This window comes from Camarhynchus parvulus, chromosome 26 (genome assembly GCF_901933205.1).
Source record: "Camarhynchus parvulus chromosome 26, STF_HiC, whole genome shotgun sequence".
In the NCBI taxonomy this organism is placed as follows: Eukaryota; Metazoa; Chordata; class Aves; order Passeriformes; family Thraupidae; genus Camarhynchus; species Camarhynchus parvulus.
Window position 1 is genome coordinate 668,582 of NC_044596.1, and position 19,268 is coordinate 687,849.

General features: G+C 57.6%; 1 protein-coding gene across 1 annotated transcript; it reads right to left on the reverse strand.

Moving 5' to 3' along the window:
* Positions 1 to 3,039: 3,039 nt before the first annotated feature.
* CSRP1 (cysteine and glycine rich protein 1) lies at positions 3,040 to 18,952 on the reverse strand. The gene is made up of 6 exons (XM_030965742.1): positions 18,788 to 18,952; positions 11,975 to 12,087; positions 6,851 to 7,019; positions 5,996 to 6,122; positions 4,091 to 4,184; positions 3,040 to 3,446 (listed from the first exon to the last, which is right to left on the reverse strand). The coding sequence occupies exons 2-6, from the start codon at positions 12,084 to 12,086 to the stop codon at positions 3,370 to 3,372; spliced, it is 579 nt and encodes a 192-aa protein (XP_030821602.1). The 5' UTR covers position 12,087; positions 18,788 to 18,952; the 3' UTR covers positions 3,040 to 3,369.
* Positions 18,953 to 19,268: the final 316 nt, after the last annotated feature.

The window sequence follows — 19,268 nt, forward strand, 5'->3', positions numbered from 1 at the left end:
CCCCTCTCACGGGGCTGCCGAGCTCAGCCCTGCCCCGAGGTGACACCCCCACAGGGCTGGGTGACAGGGTGACATTCCCCCCTAAAGCCCCGCTGGCCATGGGGCTTGGGGGCTCCAGTCTGACCCCTCAAGCGGAGCCATCACCTCGAGGCTCCAGGGTGCTTGGCCACAAGCCACTCCCTGGTTTGTCCCTTCAGGGCAGGTTTGGGTGCCACAGCCCCTTCCCCAGGCTGCAGCCCCCCAAGGGCGGGAGCTGCCGGGCACAGCGCGGCTCTGCTGCCTCGAGGGGGAGCTGGACAGCACCTGGGCACAGGTGAGCAGACACGGCTGGGCCCTGCCGTGCTGCTGACCAGCAGAGGGTAGCATGGTCAGAGCTGTCCCACTGCAGCTCGGGCAGGAGATGCCCAAAAAGCACCTCTAGTCCCACCCTGCTTCTCCTGGGCCATGTCCCACCACCTCCTCCAGCCCCCCTCATGCCTCTGTCAGGATGTGCAGCCCTCGTGATCCCATCCTGGTGTCCCCACAGTGGTCTCTGTCACTCCCTAAGCCACTCTGAGTGACCAGTGCAGCGTCAGCAGGTGTGTGGCACCCAGGGCAAACCCTGAGGACATGGTCCCTGTCCTGGGACATGGTTTATCCGGGACCTTTGGGACTGGGAGCTCAGCAGGGACCCACTAGGCAGGAGAAAAGAGGACCTGGGGAGGCTGAACTTCAACTTTGCACTGTCTATAGAAAGGTTGTGGAGACATGGCCCTGCCTGGCAAAAGGACACAAGACACCAGGCACAGGGGCACAACAGGACAGTCAGGGATTCAAAGAACCATTAATGTTGGAAAATCCCTCCCAGGTCACAAGATCATCATCCATTCCAACCACTCCCCCAGCACTGCCACAATCACCACTAAGCCATGTCCCCATGTGCCACATCCCACACAGCTTCTGAACACCCCAGGGATGGTGACTCCAGCACTGCCCTGGGCAGCTGTGCCAGGGCCCAGCCATCCTTTCAGTGATGAAACAACCCTTTCAAGGCTTGTGTGGCCAAATGCTGTGACAAGATCGTCAGTGGTGGGACCTCCATCCTCAGAGGGATCCTGTACCTCAGTGGACACCAAATGCTCTGACCAACCTGACCTTTGGAACCCTGCCTTAAGCAGGAGGTTGCAGTTAAGGCTTCTGCTGGTCCCTTCTAACCTACATCTTTCCATGGCTCTCCAAAAACAAATCCAGCATTTTCTCCTGGCTTTGACCAGGCCTCCAGTAGAATTGGCTTCTCTGGGGTCCAACACATGTGAAATGTCACTATCCCATAGAACCACCAGCTAGTTTGGGTTTAAAGGTTAAGAACCATCCTGTTCCACCCCCTGCCATGGCAGGGACACCTTCCACTAGATCAGGTTGCTCCAAACCCTGTCCAGCCTGGCCTTGGACACTTCCAGGGATGGAGCAGCCACAGCTTCTCTGGGGCAGCTGTGCCAGGGCCTGCCCACCCTCACAGCCAAGAATTCCTTCCCAATATCCCATCTATCCCTGCCCTCTGGCAGTGGGAAGCCATTCCCCCTTGTCCTGTCCCTCCATCCCTTGTCCCCAGTCCCTCTCCAGCTCTCCTGGAGCCCCTTTAGGCACTGGAAGGGGCTCTGAGCTCTCCCTGGAGATTTCTCCAGGTGAAATCCCCGTCTCTCCCAGCCTGGCTCCAGAGCAGAGGGGCTCCCTCTCCTCCCCTCTCTCTGACAGAACCCCTACAGCTGCATGAGGAAGGGACTAAATACTCATTGTAGCTTTACTGACCAACCAGCACTGCCTGGGCACAATCCCACCGGGGGCACACCCAGCTGAGATGCCACAGCAGCAGCACAGCATCGCCTGCACACTCACAGAGAAGGCAGCGGCTTCCTGAGCCCCCGTCCCTGCAGCAGCCCCACCTCACACCTCTGCAGCAGCTTCCTGACCCCCCATCTCTGCAGGAGCTTCCAGAACAAGCCCCCCCCACCTCCACATGGGAGCAGCAGGGCCTCTGCCAAGCGAGGGAGGCAGGTCTGGGTCTGCACACCAGGCTGGTACCTGAGCCCTCTGTGCTGCAGCTCCCAGCCCTACCCGAGCCTGGGCTGTGTGCCCCCTACACCAAGTGCCACCAGACCCCTCATCCCAGCCACCACACAGCCCAGAGCAGGGGGTCCTGCTGGAATCTAGAGAGGGGAAGGTTTTGGAGATGATAAAGACTCAACTCCCCATCTCCGCTCCATAAACACCATGTAAAACTGAGGGTATGATGAACAGGAGAAAGCACTGAGGTTGATAAAGGAGCCCCAGTCCTGCCTCAAAAAAGGATTTCTGCCTCTGTTGTGCTTCTCAGAACACTCCCCATCTCATTTGCTCAACCACAATGTTTATAACTTTAAAAACCCCAGAACTCAATTGTCTGTGAAGTCCCTAAGCTGCAGCGAGGCTGATCCGAGTCTGTCCCACCAGTCCAACAGGAGAATCACAGAAAGGGAGTGAAGAGTTTAGATGGAAACCAATTAAATCTGGGCAGCTGCCAGACTGGAGGCTTAATGATCCACAAGCTGTAAAAAAGCAGGGAGTAGGTGAAAAGCTGTTAATTACTTGGCACTGCTGGGCACGCCTCTTGGAGAGGTGCCACCAGAAAGCACTGATAGGGGTTTGGAGAGCCTGAGCACACGTGTGGTGCTACCAACACACCCAGGAGGGCTGTCCTGGCCTCCCAGCATCAACCTCTGCTTTTGCAATAGTTATCCCCATTCCTGGAAGTCTTCAACGACAGGGCTTGGAGCAGCCTGGGCTAGTGGAAGGTGGAACAAGATGAGCTTTAAGGTCTCCTCCAATCCAAACCATTCCACGCTGATTCTTGGTGGGAGCAGAGGGGGAGCCCATCCCAGCGAGCTGCAGAGCTCAGCTGGGCCGTGTCAGACTGCACCGACACACTCCTGCCATTGGGCTTTCATTGCAAGCCAGGGCTGCAAACGCCTCCCCAGCCCCGGGCCCTCAGCCCAGCCGGGAGTCAGAGGCAGGGCCAGGCTCTGATGTCGCTGATGTTTTATTGCTTGCTCGGGGTCACGGCTGAGCACGGGCCGGCGGGACGGGCAGGACTCGGGCACCGGGGCCTCTCTGCGGTGGCAGGGAGCGCCCCCCCTGTGCCCCCTGCCCCAGCAGGACCCCACGGGGACAAGGCTGGGACCCCCCCGGCCCTGGGGAGCGCCGGGGCAGGGCAGGAGGGGCTGGTGCTGCGAGGCAGCGGTGGCTGGGGGTGACAGGGGGTGACAGGGGGTGACAGTGGGGCACTCACTGCAGAGTGGGGCAGGCGGGCAGCGCAGGACAGCCCTGGGCGAGGGCAGGGCTCAGCCCTGGGGCTCACTGGGAGTGGATCAGTGCCCCGGCGCCCTGCCCGAAGCCAAAGCCCTTGGGACCGAAGTTCTTGGCATAACAACCTGCAGAGGATGGAAGGGAGACACGGGTGAGGCTGCCACAGAAGCGGGTCCCCCCAAGGGGCACACCTTGCCTGGCCAGACAAGGTTTGCCAGATTTGTTGGGCAAACAGAGGCCCTGGCTCAGCAGGAAATTGCCCAGCTCTGTGGCTGGCACAGTCTGTCCTGAAAGCAGCTGCTGGGTCACCCCTTCCCCAACCTCCATCCATCCCCCTGGGTCCTTTCACCCCCCACCCCTTCCCCAACCTCCATCCATCCCCCTGGGTCCTTTCACCCTCACCCCTGCCCCAACCTCCATCCATCCCCCCTGGGTCCTTTCACCCTCACCCCTTCCCCAACCTCCATCCATCCCCCTGGGTCCTTTCACCCTCACCCCTGCCCCAGCCTCCATCCATCCCCCCTGGGTCCTTTCACCCTTACCCCTGCCCCAGCCTCCATCCATCCCCCTGGGTCCTTTCACCCCCACCCCTTCCCCAACCTCCATCCATCCCCTGGGTCCTTTCACCCCCACCCCTTCCCCAGCCTCCATCCATCCCCCTGGGTCCTTTCACCCTCACCCCTTCCCCAGCCTCCATCCATCCCCCCTGGGTCCTTTCACCCTCACCCCTCAGAGCCCAGGACAAGCCAGCAGGGAAGGTGGGGCTCACCTTTGCAGTAGATCTCCCCATCTTTGTCTGCCAGGGTGGTGGACTCCAAGCTTTTGCCACACTTGGCACAGCGGAAGCAGGACTTGTGCCAGGACTGTGGGACAGGAGCAGAGCCCAGTCAGAGCCCAGGGACAGGGCAGCCAGGCTCTGGTACCAACCAGGCTCCCTGCTCTGCTTCTGATCCAAAGGGGCTGGCAAAGAGCTCTGAACAGGATAAAAGCTTTTCCTTGGAAAGCACTCCCAGCCCCACAGGGAAAATACAGAGAGGAAACATCAGGTGTGGGCACTGCTCCTGTGCTGATCTGGTTTTGGAGACCTTTTTGCCGTCACTCTAAGAAGTCATTTGTGCAGTAATTTCTATAATAATTTGTAAGGAGCAATTCCCCCCTCTTTGGCGACTGCCCTCTCTTAACCAGCGAGATAAATCCCCCCATTGTCCAGCTGAAACCCACAAGTGGGGTGCCAGCAGGGATGGGACAACTGCCCCACACAACCACAGCTCCAAGGAAGGCAGAAAACAGAGAGGAAAAATGCCAAAACCAGACAGTGTTTAAAAATAACCCCCCATGGTTCCAGCAGTCCTCTGGAGATAAATGAGCTCACAGCCTTCAGGCAGACCTTAAGTAGCCAGAGCTGCTCACCGAGGAATTTAAACAAACACTTGGGAAAACATGAAACCTTTTTTGGAAGAAAATGTGAAATTCATGGGCTGGAGGAGGAGGTATTGGATGCAGTCATCCAGCAAACATTAGCACATGAAATACATGCTCTGGAATCCTCTCTGAGTCTACTTTGATGTAATTGCTTCACCAACTTTGGTTCTCAGTAAACATTGGGGCCAGAAGCTGACCAGGAAGCCAGGAAGCCCAGATCATGTTTTAAAGGGTAAATTCAGCTTCTGACCCTGGGCAGAGCCTCAACGTGTCCATCACAAGCCAGCTGGGGGGTGATGATGCTGAGGGGCCCTTTCTTTCTATTGACCCCCTCCTTGTTCTGGGGACATGGGACAAGCACAAAGCCCCAGGAGGACAGAGCCCAGTCAGGTCAGGGAGTGAAACCTCATCACTAGTGAGGCTGTCCCTGCATGGCCACCCTGTCCCCATGGCACAAAGCCTGGCAGCCTGGCCTGCTGTCCCTGACAAGCTCTGCATGTGCCTGACCTCGTGGGGAGGGCAGCTCCAGGCAGGGATCTCATCTGGGGTCCCAGGGCTGGCAGGGCAGAAGGGGTCCCCAGGCCTTGCAGAGGAGCTGGGCTGGGGCCAGGTCACAGCTCAGGGTGCAAAGAACCCTGGTGAAGGGATGACCCTGGCACAGGGAGTGCCAGGGCTGTGACAGTGACCTTCACACCAAACCTGAGCTGGCCCAGCCACCACCAGAACAGCCCCAGGACCATTCACCAAACTCCTGGCCACAGCTCCAGCACCCTGCCTGACCTGTGGGCAGTGCTGACCACTGGAATTCATTGCCTGCCCCAAATCCTGGCCACAGCATCCTGGCCTGTGGCACAGAGGGGAGAAAGAGGCACCTTTCAGTGAACAGGGACACTGGCCATGGCACATGTCACAGCTCACCCTCCCAGCACATCACAGCAGGGTGTCCACCGTGGCCTCTGCCGAGCAGCGCCAGAAATATTTAACATAAAAATGTATCTCTTCCTCATCTACAAGTCTGTGAGAGTGCTGCAGCCTGGACAGCCTGGCTTCCAGACATGCCAAGATCTCCTTTTGGTGCCAGGCTTCCAGGTGAACGTGGCCATTGGAGCCAAGCCCAGCCCTGGCTGAGGGCAGGTCCAGACCCTCTCTGAAGGTGTCCTTGCCATGCAGCACCTGTGCCCCTCATCCTGTGCCCCCCATCCTGTGCTCCCCACCCCTGTGCCCCCCATCCCCGTGCCCCCATCCCTGTTACCTTCCCAGCTCCGATGACCTTCTCGGCCGCGTACACGGCCTGGCCGCAGCGGGGGCACCCGTCAGCTCCTCCCACCTTCTGGGCCATCCTGGCTGCGTTGGGGTTCAGGGGTCGGTGGTGCTGGCCCCTGTGGGTGGCAGGGAGCTCACGATCAGGGATGAAAGGTGGATCCCAAATCCCAGCCCAGTTTATAAGGGAACTTCCAGAACAGTGAGCCCCATGGAAAGTTCAGCCTGGGGGCTGTGTGCTGGGGGGGTGGGCAGTGTGCTCAGGCAATGGGGACATGTCCCATCCCATCCCATCCCCCAAACAGCGTTCAGTGGGATTCCCTGGAGGGGCAGAGGGGCCAGGCAGCCCATGGACACTGCTGGGAGCTCAGCACAGGCTGCACCACAGCCAAGCACCACAGGACAGGTGTGGGGAGAAGGTGCCCACAGCCCCAGTGTCGAAAACTGTAGCCATTATATTTTCTGAAAAATCCTTTCCTTAGGATTTTTTTCCTGAGAAGCTGAGAGGCCTCAGGAACAAAATGTAAACACTGATTATCTGCTGCTGTGGAATGCAACAGGTGGATCTTTGATTGGCCCATGTTGGTTGTTTCTAACTAATGGCCAATCACAGTCCAGCTGTCCAGACTGTCTTAGTCAGTCACAAGCTTTTGTTATTCATTCTTTTTCTATTCTTAGGTAGCCTTCTGATGAAATCCTTTCTCCTATTCTTTTAGTATAGTTTTAATATAATATATATCATAAAATAATAAATCAAGCCTTCTGAAACATGGAGTCAGATCCTCATCTCTTCCCTCATCCTCGGGCCCCTGTGAACACGGTCACAGAAAACAAGGCTCCAACTCACTCTTCATATTTGATTCCCAGGGACTCTCCCTTGTCCGTGCTCAGGGTCCCTGCTCCCTGCCCGTAGCCGTAGCCCTTGGGGCCGTACTTCTTCCCGTAGCAGGACTTGCAGTAGATCTCCTCACCGTGCACGGCCACAGTGGTGCTGTCCAAGTTCTTCTTACAGACCACTAGAACAGAGGGGAGGGTGTGGCATCAGCCTGCTCTCGCAGAGCTCCTAATGAGCTGGGGAAAACAAGCCCTCACAGGGACAGCAGAGCTTTCAAGGAGCAGGGAGAGCCTGCCAGGATCCAGCTACAGGGAGCACATGCAAACCAGGCAGATAAGGATCACAACAAGAGCAGTGTCTGGCTTTAAAAGGAAGCAACCATCAAAGCCAACAGGGTGATACCAAGGGAAGGAAAGCTCTCTTAACCCTCTGGGTGCTGCTCTCCTGCAGCTGCACTTAAACCATGGGGGTGAATTTTCCCTAGGAATCACTGCAGGATTCTCAGGCCTGGGGATGGATGTCCTGGCCCCATGCCTTGTCCAGTGCAAATCCACAGCAGGAAGCACTTGGGGCAAAGAAATGTGAGCAAATGTGGTTTTGCTGGTGTTTGGATGGACCAAGAGCCGTCCAAGAGCAGCCCTGTGGCCATTGCCACACCCAAGACCCTGCAAGGGCTTCACACATTGGGCACAGTCACCTGTCCAGAGCTCAGAGGCTCCCCTGACACCTCAGCCCTGGGTCTGGGGTGGGCATGGGGGGTCTCAGGTGAGGAACACTAACTCAGCCAGGTGTTTGAGCCCTGGGGGTCAATGTGGGATGTAAGATGGGACAGGAGGAGATGGCAGCCAGGCTCAGGGGCCCTGCTGAGCCCACCCAGAGCTTGAGCTTGGTGCTGGGCTCAGGCCTTCTCTTGATTTTTAGGCTTCCATAGAATCACAGACTGGTTTGGGTTGGAAGGGACCTTCAATTCGGATTATCCAATTCCAACCCTCTGCCATGGATACTTTCCACTAGCCCAGGTTGCTGCAAGCCCTGTCCAACCTGGTCTTGAACACTTCCAAGGATGGAGCAGCCACAACTTCTCTGGGAAGCAATGCCCCACCACCCTCTGAGTAAAGAATTACTTCCTTATATCTAATCTAACTTTCTCCCTTATATCTAATCTAAGTTGCTCCTCTTTCAAACATCCCCCATTACCCAGTCATTATCTGCCCGTGTTTAAAGTCACTCTGCCTCTGTTTTATAAACCCCGTTAAGGGCCTGGAAGTACCAGCTCCTGTCCCAGCTCTGCTCACAGCTGCCCCGCTCCTTCCCAGCCCTTCCCAAAGCCCTCTGTGTTATGAGTAGAACAGCTGCCCATTGTTTTAAGAAGTTGCAGACTTCACAGCTTGGGCTAGTTGCTGCCAGGGTGGAGTTCTAACTGTTTGTTGTTGTAATCACCTGCCGTTTTCGTTAACTGCCTGTTGCTGATGGTTAAGAATTCCCCCTCCTTTTGTGGAGTAACACCCCACTGCTTCCTGGAGGATGGCACCCGCACGGGGAAGAGGAGGGGACATCGGAGTTGGCGTGCACATGACATCAGAACCAGCATGCAAAGGAAGAAGCCCCTCACCAAACCTAGCAAAAACCCCTAAAAACAACGAGCCAACATGGCATTGAGGGATCAAAGTGATGTCTAGATGTGAGGAACAGAATCCAGTATCCGCTAAGACCCTTTTTACCCCTCACCCTAACATAAAGACGTCGGATGGACAGAGGACCTCAAATGTCAAACCAAAACACTGGGACTCTCCTGATGCTCTCCTGAGGACAGAAGCCCCAGCTCTGTCTGCAGACCAGTGGGCACAGCTGCAGTTTTCCTCTCCCTCTGTGCCATTCCTGGGAGCCTGTCGGTTCATCCCACCGGCGCTGATTTTTAACAAAGGCATTAGAAAGGACAAAGATCTCCTGCCCTATTTATTTCACCCTGCCCAGGCAGAGGAGGCCCCCAGCACCCAAACTGCAGGTGCTGCCCAGTGTCCCTGGGCAGGGTGGCACTCCTGGGGCAGAGTCTGCAGCGCTGGCAGCCAGCCCCAGACACATCCAGCTGCAGCTGCCACAGCTCCCCAGCCTGCTTTCCACGCCTTAAATGTCGAGGCTTCCAGAAGCTTCTGGGGCCAGCAGAGCAGCTCCTTGGCCTTTCCCAATATCACAGGAATGCAAACAGAGCAGAGTTCTCCCCTTGGAGCAGCACAAACTGAGCAGGGGCAGAAGGCAGCCCTTCCATGACTAAATACAGCCAGGAGAACCCTGTGTGCCTCTGCTGGGCCAAGGAGGAGGAAAGGGAAGCATCTCCTGCCATCTAAGGAGGCTCTGGCAGAGTCCTCTCCTGGCTACATGCCCTGACCACAGCAGGAGCTGGGATGGAGAACAGATCCCTGCTGGGAGAGACCAGAGCAGGTTCCAAAGCTGCTCCTGGGCTCTCTGCATTGCCCTGGAGTGACACTGCTCACCCAGACCATCAGGAAGGAATTTGGGCACTTTCACTGGCATTTCAAAGGGTTTTGTGTGAGCTTTGTCCGGGGGCAGCAGTGAATGGTTTCGGTGGGATCTGGATGGATTTGGAGCTCCAGCCCAACCTTTCAGTCCCTCATCTGTACTCACAGAGCTTTGAGAGGCAACAGAAAAATTTCTTACCCAGCCCCCGGGTTTGTGCATTGCAGAAATTCCAGTGCACTGCACTCAGGAGTTAAGGACCCTTTGTTTTTTTAAGAGCAGCTGAGCTGCTCCCAAAACAATTAAACAAGAGCTGCCTCTGCTTTCCAAGGCCATGGGGCTCATTCCAACTAATTCCTGCTGCACTACCCAGGCAGCTGGACCACGACCAGGAGTCAATCACCAAGCTGCTCCCTGAGCTCTAATGCACTGTGGTAGGCTTGGCTCCTTTTAGAGGATGTTTTGGGCAGATCTGGTTGAAGTATTTGTTATTCTCCCCTACAGATAATGGTTTTAAGTTCCTTGATGGGGCCCAAATGCAGCACTGGGGAACAGGCTGGGAATGCAGGAGCTCAGGAGCACCATCCACAGCCTATGGCACAGCCTGGGATCAGTGAGCAGCAGGGTGGGCTGGCACACGAGCCACAGCCAGGACAGGCAGAGCTGCTGGGTACATCTGGAGTGGCAAAACCAATGCCTGCAAAGCACAGGGACAGCAGCCCTGAGCCCAGGACACTCCCTGGGCACTTGCTTCCACGATCACACACGGGGGCCCTTCCTCCCCACTCTGGCTGTGTATTCCCCCCTGGAAGAAATGCCTTGAGCCTCATTCCATGGCTCTGGAGGCCTGCCCTGCTCTCTGGGTGCCAGCATCCCATGGCAGCAGCTTTCCCTGGCAAACCAGCTGTGTGCACAAGGGGTGAGGGCAGCATTCCCACCCTCCTTATCTGAGGCCAAAACACAAACAGGATTTCCTTCTGCAAAGCAGCTGCCATACAAACCCAGCCCGTCACCCTCGTCCTGCCCAGGAAACGCCTCAACAACTCCCACTGAGCCTTCCAGCCAAAGCAGGTTTGCAGCCTGGAAACTTCCCCAGAGGAGCTCCTGGCCACCCTGCAGGAAGCACAGACACAGCAGCAGCTCCCTGTGCCCTGTCCCAGCTGCAGCCAGCTGTGCCTGCTGTGCCCAGGCAGGCTGGACAAGAAGTGTCCTGCAGCCAGGCTGGGTGGGCACCACAGGGATCATCCCATGAGGGCACTGGAGTTTCCTGCTGGAAGAGATCAGTTCCAGAGTGTGCCTTGTTTCCAGATCCCACCTCTGCTTGCTGCCCCTATGGAAAAGATCCCAGCTGTGCTCCCTGCTGTGATGGGATGCTGAGACTGGGACCAGGGCACTGGGACCAGCTGAGGGAACATTAAACCTCAGTGGGGCCCTGCTGCAAGGCCAGCCTGGAGATGCACTTCTGCTGCTCTGTGACAGATGCAATGTCTCAGGGAGCAGACACAGGCAATGTGTGTGCTCCTGTACACAAAATTCCAGAGAGGTTTGGGTGGGAAGGGAACTTAAAACTCATCTTGTCCTACCCCTGCCATGGGCAGGGACACCTTCCACCAGACCAGGCTGCTCCATGCCCCATCTCCTGTAGGCACAGGAGAATCACTGGCTCTGATATGTGACAGTCTCCAGGGACACAGGACAGTAATCTGGTACCACACAGGCTGAGGACACTGCTCATTTTTGAATCAAGCCTCTTGCAGCCCCTCTGGATTCCCCAGGTTCAAGGAGCTGCTCTCAGCACTGCAACACCACCAGCCCTGGGATCCCCAAAGGCAGGGAAGACTGTCTGGGGCCTTGCAGCAGGATCCCAGCAGCATTTGTAGGATCCTGCAGAGGGGGCAGAGGAAGGGAGCTCAGCACTGGATTGCCTGGAGCCAGGTCCTGCTCTGCTGCCCCTCCCCAGAGGTGGCACTTGGGTCCAAACATACCCCAGAGACACCCTCAATAACAGGGGATCTGCAGACAGGCTGGGGGTGATGCTTCAGCACTTCTCAAAAGGCTTTCCATCAGCACAAGGGCCAGGACAGGATCTCCTTCCCATCATCCCCTCAGACATGAGGAGGTTCCATGGCAGTTCCCCAGGCTCAGCCACCTTTTAGCGTGGCACAGGCACTGAGAATGCCAAAGCCAGCCCCTCCTGCAGCACTGCATGGGATGTGCCACCTCCTGCCTCCACTGCTGGGAGAGGCCCTGGCTCCTGCTCCAGTCCTCAACATCTGGACACAGAGCAGAGGACCCAGCCTGGCCTCTCCCTGCAGGAGGGATGGACAAAGTCTTTGTGTGGGTGCTGGCTGAGGTCAGCCCTGGCAGCTTGGGCAGCCCACGTGTCCTGGGATGATCTGTGCTCCTGCCATGCTGGGGTTTGGAGAGATCCTGAGGAGCCCTGCCCAGGAAGCAGAGAGGGGTCAGGGCAGGGGTGGTACTCACTGCACAAGGGAAGGGAAGGGAAGGGAAGGGAAGGGAAGGGAAGGGAAGGGAAGGGAAGGGAAGGGAAGGGAAGGGAAGGGAAGGGAAGGGAAGGGAAGGGAAGGGAAGGGAAGGGAAGGGAAGGGAAGGGAAGGGAAGGGAAGGGAAGGGAAGGGAAGGGAAGGGGGGGGTACTCACTGCACAAGAAGCAGGACTTGTGGAAGCTGTTGCCTTCACACTGCACCTCCTCAGCGAAGTACACGGCCTTCTGGCACACCCCACACTTCTTCCCTCCTCCCCAGTTTGGCATCCTGCAGGGAAAAGCAGAGTCAGGAGCAGGGGCAGGGCTCTGTGGGGCTGGGATGGGGCAGCCAGAGCAGGCCTGGAGCTCCAGCACCTTCCCACACCCACAGGCGCAGAGAGCACCCACAGTGTCTGCAGGGGCACGGACTGCAGGGCTGGCAATGAGCACTGGAACTCAGGGACCCAGCAGTGCCTCCCAGGGACCACTGGTCCTGTCTGCCAGGGGCAGCAGAAATCCCTGCCTTGGAGCTGTGGGACCTCACAGCTCCTGGCAGCGCCAGGAAAAGGGAGGAGCAGCACAATGCTGGGAGAGAGCACCCACAGAGCTCCCCAGGCACCTCCTCGGGTCAGAGCCCTCCTGCCACCCCAGCCACGGCCAGGGTGACTGAGCCTTGGTGCTGCAGTGACAGAGCTGCTGCTGGTGCTGCCACAGCCCTGGACACAGCCCCAGCTTCTCCTCCCTGACCAAGCTCAGGCACTGCAGGGCAGGGCACAGTCAGGGCTGCCCCTGACACCACCAAAGCCCCGGCTCTGGCACAGGCCCCACAGCACCATCAGCTCCTGCCTGGCCAGCCCCGCCCTCCCAGGCACTCCCGGCACTCTCAGCCTCCCCCAGGACTGCAGGCAGAGTCACAGCCTGGAGAATCTGAAAGCAAGAAGACAGAGCGGGGCAAAGACCTGAGCACCAGCCTAAGGCACCATCCCTCTCCTCAGCAGGAGGATAATATGCTTCTATAAATGCTTCTATTTCTCTTCTCATTCCTAAACTGTGTCTGATGAGACACCATCAAGAGGCCCCTGGATTTGCAGATAACCCCAAAATACCCTGAGCTGATTACACAAGCAGCAGAGCTCCAGCCCAGAGGGGCCCTGACACTTGTGAAGACCAGGTCAACATAAACCTTGAGACACTCACACAACAAAGTCCTGCAAGGAGATTCTGAGGGAGCCAGGCTCATTGAGTGTGGCCAAGGGAGGATCAAACAGCAGGGGTTGCTACAAAGACAATAAAACACTTTTTGGAGGGGCCCAATGATACAGGCAAGGCTAATAGGCACAAGCTATAGCTTGAGAGGTCTGCAGGGGCCTCTTTCCATCAACACCTCTGGAATTCCCACCCTGCTCCCCTCTGGGGACAGGCAGCAGAAGTCACCGTGTGCTTCCTGAGCCCTGCACAGCTAAAGCAGGGCAGGGGTCTCCAAAACCAAACCCCATTTTCAGAGTACAAGATTTGCCAGCCCACCATGTGTGTAGGATCTTGTCACCTCCCTCAGCTCAGCTGTGTGGCGATGAGGAAGGGAGCTGGGTCTGCAGGGCACACCGGGAGCCCTGGAGCCCCCTTGCAGCAGATCCTGGGTCACCTCGGGCAGCTGAAGCTCCCCAATCCCAGTGGCTGTCCCAGCTGGGGAGGTGGGTGCTAAACCCAGCAGGACTGGGGCTGTACAAACATCAGAGATGGGGGAGCACGAAGGGCTCACAGGCACAGCAGAATCCCTGCACCTCCCAGGCCACGGGGAAGTCAAGATCTTCCCTGTGTGAGAGCATTTTGTCAGGAAAAGGGAAACTGATCCCAGCCTGGCTACCAGCGCAGGGCTCAGAACCGAATTGCTGACCCCACTGTATCCTGGCCACAGCTCCCAGGTGCCCGGAGGGTCTCAGTGCAGGACAGACAGACAGAGAAGGGGAGGAGCAGGGCTGGAGAGGCTGTGCTGGGATGCTGGGAGCCGTGTCTGGGCTATGATCACAGCAGCTAGGAAGTCTCTTTTCCACAGGCTGGGCTTCCCACTGTGCCAAACCCCTCCCTTCCAGCCTGATTCTCCCAGTCCCAGCCTTTGGATTGCCTTAAAAGGACACAGCTGTTCTCTCTAGAGCCTGCTCTTCCCCTCCATCAGGACAGCCTGACCTGGTTCAGGAGTTTCCTTGGAGGGCAGAAACATCCAGCAGCACCCCCTGAGCCCTGCATGGGCTGGGAGACCACCAGCCCCTTCAGCCCCCGTGTCAGATCCCAGTCAGGAATGACAGACACACCACTGCCTGCAATTCTAGGCCCCCCGTCCCTTTCCAGCCACCACAGCTGGCAGACCCCATCTCTGGGATCCCCAGCCCTGCTTTTGGGGCAGCCTCCTGCCAGCCCAGAGCCAGGGCACCCACGAGTGCACCCCATGGTTTGGGACCAGCTGCTCCCCTTTGCCTCCACAGCACGTTTTGTTCCCCTCAGAGCAGCAGCAGTGAAGGAAGAGGCTTGGTTTGTCCTGAAGATGTGGCATTCACATTCTCTGAACTTGGTTTGTCCTGAAGATCAAGACTACCCTGCTCAAACCAAGAGATCAGCAGTGGGGACACCTTCCCCTGAGCTGCCTGGAAGCCTAAAGTTAGAGGAGAAAACCTGATTCTGGGTGAAGCTCACCTGACATTTGCCACAAGAGGAGTCCCAGCCCTTTTGCTGCTGCTGATTTTCCTCAATCCACCACGGGAAGGCTGCAGGTGCCTCCACTCAGTTTAAATGATGCCAGGTGATTTGAGCAGGTGACTCTCACCATGAAGCACAAACACAGCCCCAGCAAAGCCCCATCCCAGCAAAACCTCCTGGCACACACCAGGATGGATTTTCTGAGGGGAGAGACCATGGAAATCAGTTTGTCCTGGGGATCCATGTGAGGGCTCACAGCCAGACACAGAGAAAACCTGAGATAAGATTTAAGTTGCTGAGAATTCCCTGTTAGTCCACAACAACCCCCCACATGCTGTGAGCTCAGCAGGCCACACAGAGACCAAATTTGTGCTACAGGCTTTCATCAGCAGCAAAAAAAGGGAATAGGAAATCCCTGCTCTGGGTGCCCGGACCTGACCAGCCAAGTCCTCACAACTGCCATCCAGACAGATCCAGCCTCCCAATTCTCTAAGCAATGGCCACTTTAAGATATGTCAGAGTGTTTACAATCCCTTCAGCATTATTTTCAGAATACTTTGCATTTTTTGCCCAATTGCAACGCTGGGTGACCACAGTCACACTTCTCCAAGTCACTCTGGGCCCCTGCAAAATAAGGAACAGGAGGTGACAATCCTAGAGCCAATGACCTCACTAAGCACAGGTAAGGGGCTGCCAAAAAAAACAAGATTATTCTCCTTCCTCCTGCAGCTCCACAACTCCCAGTAAACATATCCAGAGCCCTACAAACACCACTCTCAGTGCCAAGCAGGGCTTGGCCCTGGAGCCACTCCATTATCCACTACAGATACGGGAAGAGGCCCCCAAACCAAGATCCCATCCTTTAGCAGCAGCTGCACCGTGGGGAGCACAGACAAGGGGAGGCTTGTGCAGAGCCAGCCAAGGCTGACACTTGCTGGAGATTAACCCCAGTTCCAGAGTGTGATGTTGCAGCAGTCCAGCTCTCCAGCAAAGACCAGCTTGGATGGAGCCTGGAGCAACCTGAGATAGTGGAAGGCGTCCCTGCCTATGGCACGGGTGGCACTGGGTAACCTTCGAGGTCCCTCCAAGCCAAACCTGGCTGTGGCTCTCTGAAACCCAGGCTCAGACTCACACACGTTTCAGAGGTGCTGTGCTGCACCAGCCTGGGAGGCAGTGTAAGCTACACTGAACAACCAGGCATAAACCAGTATGGATCCAGTATGTACTGGTGCTCCGGGATGCCATCACTGGCTATAAGAGGAGCAGTGAGCTGATGCAGCCATCAGGCAGCAGAAACACACTCATCCTCTTTTTCGAGTGGGTTGAGAGGTGCCTGTGCTCCTGTCACTGCCCCCAAAGCTGACACCTCAGCCCTGCCATCCTGAGAGCAGCTGGCTGGGAGCTGCTGGAGCTGAGCTGAGTGTGGATGCAGCTCCATGGGAGCACTCAGGGCAGGGCAGGTCCTCCTGTCACTCTGAGGAACATCCCTGCAGCCACCAGGATGTCAGCTCAACCATCCAACCTTCTGCAATAGCTGGACAATCTTCCTGTGTCTGTGCCCTACTAAAATCCTACAGTAATTAATGGCAGAGCAATCACTTTGTGTTTGGAGATCACTGAGGAACAGCAGACTTGTACTGACCCATATAAAAAGTTCTTTTTTACTGAATGGGGGCATTAAAACAAGCGAATGACAGAAGAGCACCATCAGTGGTGCACAAAATTCACTCCTAAGCATGTTCAGAGCAGTCCAGGCAGAATTAATCCATGCCCTGGCAAAGCGAAGAGTCACAGGGGAGGAAGCCACAGCAGGAGCCCCAAGCCCAGGGGTCTGAGTAGTGCCTGCCAGTTTAGAGAGCAGCTGGCATGGCCATAAAATGGGCAGAAATTTGAAGCAAGAGGGACCCAGACAGATGAGGCGTGAGCAGAGCAGAGAGGAACCAGGTCCCAGGGACAGAGCAGGGAACATCCCCTGGGAAAGCCCCAGGACACGGCACCAGGGGCTCAGCATCGGGACCTGCAGTCAGAGCCATGGGGGACCCTGCCCCAGGCAACCAGAACTGTCACAGAGCAGCTTCCCCATCACCTGGGCACAGGTGGGAACAGCTCTACAAGGGGCAAGCTAGAACTGTCCCCTTGTCCCCTGCTGTGTCATGAGCTGGGAGGAGCAGCAATGTGAGCAGACTCTGGGCCACCAACAGCATAAACAAGGAAAAGTGAAGGTCATGTGTGACCCAGTGATGTTGAACTGGTGAGCAAGAGAATGGGGACCTGAGGCTGGTGAGCTCAGAGACATGGAAAACCACTGGGAATTACCAGGGAGAAATCACAGAACTGCCCCAGGAGATGCAGCTGGATCACATCAGATGCCTCTGAGGGCTTTGCTGGGATAGGAGGGAAGGAAGTCAAGAGACTCTGAGCTCGAGAGTGATGCTCACATGTGGCTCATCTACTCTATGACTCCAAGAGCAGTCAGGCCTGACTCCAGCATCAATCAAATGATTCTGCCACCAAGGCAGCCTCGGGCTGGCTGTGCAGAGCAGGGGTCTGAGAGAGGCCAGCACAGAGCTGAGCCAGCACCCAGACACGGCTCTCACAGCCACGGGCTCCTGCCTGCACACACAGCTCCCAAGCTTGACTTACAGAGAACTCACAGAATCACCAGGCTGGAAGAGACCTTCAAGATCATCGAGTCTAACCCTTGCCCTAACACCTCAACTAAGCATGGCGCTCAGTGCCACACCCAGTCTTTTTTTAAACACACCCAGGGATGGTGACTCCACCACCTCCACAGGCAGGGTTTATCACTCTCTTCAGAACTTCACCAGAACTTTATCACTCTCTCGTAAAAAACTTTTTCCTGATATCCAACCTATATTTCCCTTGGCACAGCTTGAGATTGCGTCTCCTTGGAAGCAGGGTTCTCCATGAAAATCCCAACTTGATTCAGAACAAAAGAAACAGCATTTTCAGAGGTGCTAAGAAAAGCTCCTGACTCCCACAGGAATCAAGATCCATCACTGGACTGAGCCCACTTGAGCTTCCCCAAAGCCCTGACATGCCCCAGTTGGTCGCATCCTCCCCTTGCAGGAGCAGGGGGCTGAGCTCAGATGCCCTCAGGCAGCTCTCAGGCACTGCCATCCTGCCTGGAGAGCCCCTGATCCAGGGGACAGCAGAGGCTGGCACAGAGCCCATGACCAACTGGAGCAGCACAGCCCTGAGCTCCTTGGGAAGGGCGGAATCCTCCCCAGGGCCCACTGTACCTTGCCAGCCTCACCCCCAGCAGAATAACTGAACATCCTGAGCTGGAATTGATCCACAAGGATCACATCCAACCCCTGCCCTGCACAAACACCCCAACAATCCCACCCTGGGCATCCCTGGCAGTGCTGCCCAAACACTCCTGGAGCTCTGGCAGCCTCGGGGCTGTGGCCATTCCCTGGGGAGCCTGGGCAGTGCCAGCACCCTCTGGGGGAAGAGCCTGTCCTCATCTCCAGTCTGACCCTCCCCTGGCACAGCTCCAGCCCGTCCCTGAGGTCCTGTCCCTGCTCACAGAGAGCAGAAATCAGAGCTGCCCCTCAGGAGGAAGCTGCAGACCCCGGGCAGCTCTGACCTCAGGGTGCTCTGCTCCAGCAGGAACAGACCAAATGAGCACAGTTGCTCCTTGCAGGGCTTCTCCTCTCACCCTTCCCCAAGCTCCAGAGCCAGGAGGAGCAGCCTGGCCCAAAGCCAGCCTCACCCCTCACACTATTTTAGCACTAGCCCCTTCTCATGCAGGGAGAGACAGAAGATCTGATACAGGAACTTGGCAGAATCCAGGGCTTTTGCCCAGTGCTCCTGAACCCCCTCCCACGGGCTGAGGGCTCTGAGGCTGAAAAGCAGCACCTGGAGCTGTGTTCGAGCCTGTGCCCAGCCTGGTGCCCAGCAGTGCAAATCTCTGCGGACCGGCCCAAGCCCACAGCTGAGGTGCCCAGGCTCCCTGGCAATGAGCTGTACCGGGTACCGATCTGACGCAGGAGCTTCGGCTTCCGCGTCCCGCCATGTGCGCGGCCGCGCCGGCAGCGGGAGCGGCCTCGGGGGGCTCCGTGCCCGCCCCACGGGCACCCGGGGGGCTCCGTGCCCGCCCCACGGGCACCCGGGGGGCTGTGCCCCTCCCAGCCCCGCATCCCCCGCTGCGGCCCGCGGGGCTGGGGCACCCTCAGGGGACGGACAGGGACGGAGGCAGCCCCGGGCACGGGAGGGGAGGCGGCTCCGCTGCGCTCGGCGGGACCCGGCGGCCGCCTCGGCCCCGCACCCACCTGCGGCCGGGCCGGGGACGGTGTCGGTGTCGGGCTCGGTGTCAAATCCGGGCTCGGTGCCGGGGTCGGTGCGGGTTCGGTGTCGGTGCCGCTGCCGGTGTCGGGAGCCGCCGGGGCCGGCCCCGCTCGGCGCTTTTGTCGCTGGCGGGGCAGGGCGGGCCCGGAGGGCGGCACTGATGTCACGGACCGGGGGACGGCACGGCCCGAGCGGCCCCGGCAGCGCCGGCAGCTCCTCAGGCTGCCCGGGAGCCCCATCCCGGCACCCGGGCAAGGATCCTCCGGGTCAGAGCCCCAGGCTGGCTCCCGGGCGGCGGGAGCTCTGCCCTGATGTTTCGGCGCTGAACTGTTTCCTCTAAATTAAAAGAGACGTTGCAAGACTGGAGAATGGACAGAGAGCAGCTCTGAGGAGAAGAGCATGGGGGTGTTGGTGGATAACAAGGACATGGGGGTGTTGGTGGGTGAGAAGGACATGGGGGTGTTG

What these genes read in the sequence shown, in the direction of transcription:
- CSRP1 (XM_030965742.1), bottom strand. Translation starts at nt 12,086, where the DNA reads ATGCCAAACTGGGGAGGAGGGAAGAAGTGTGGGGTGTGCCAGAAGGCC. An exon ending in CTGGGAATCAAATATGAAGA is followed by an intron (nt 6,123 to 6,850) that starts GTGAGTTGGAGC and finishes TGCCACCCACAG; the next exon opens with GGGCCAGCACCACCGACCCC. An exon ending in TGGGGAGATCTACTGCAAAG is followed by an intron (nt 3,447 to 4,090) that starts GTGAGCCCCACC and finishes CATCCTCTGCAG; the next exon opens with GTTGTTATGCCAAGAACTTC.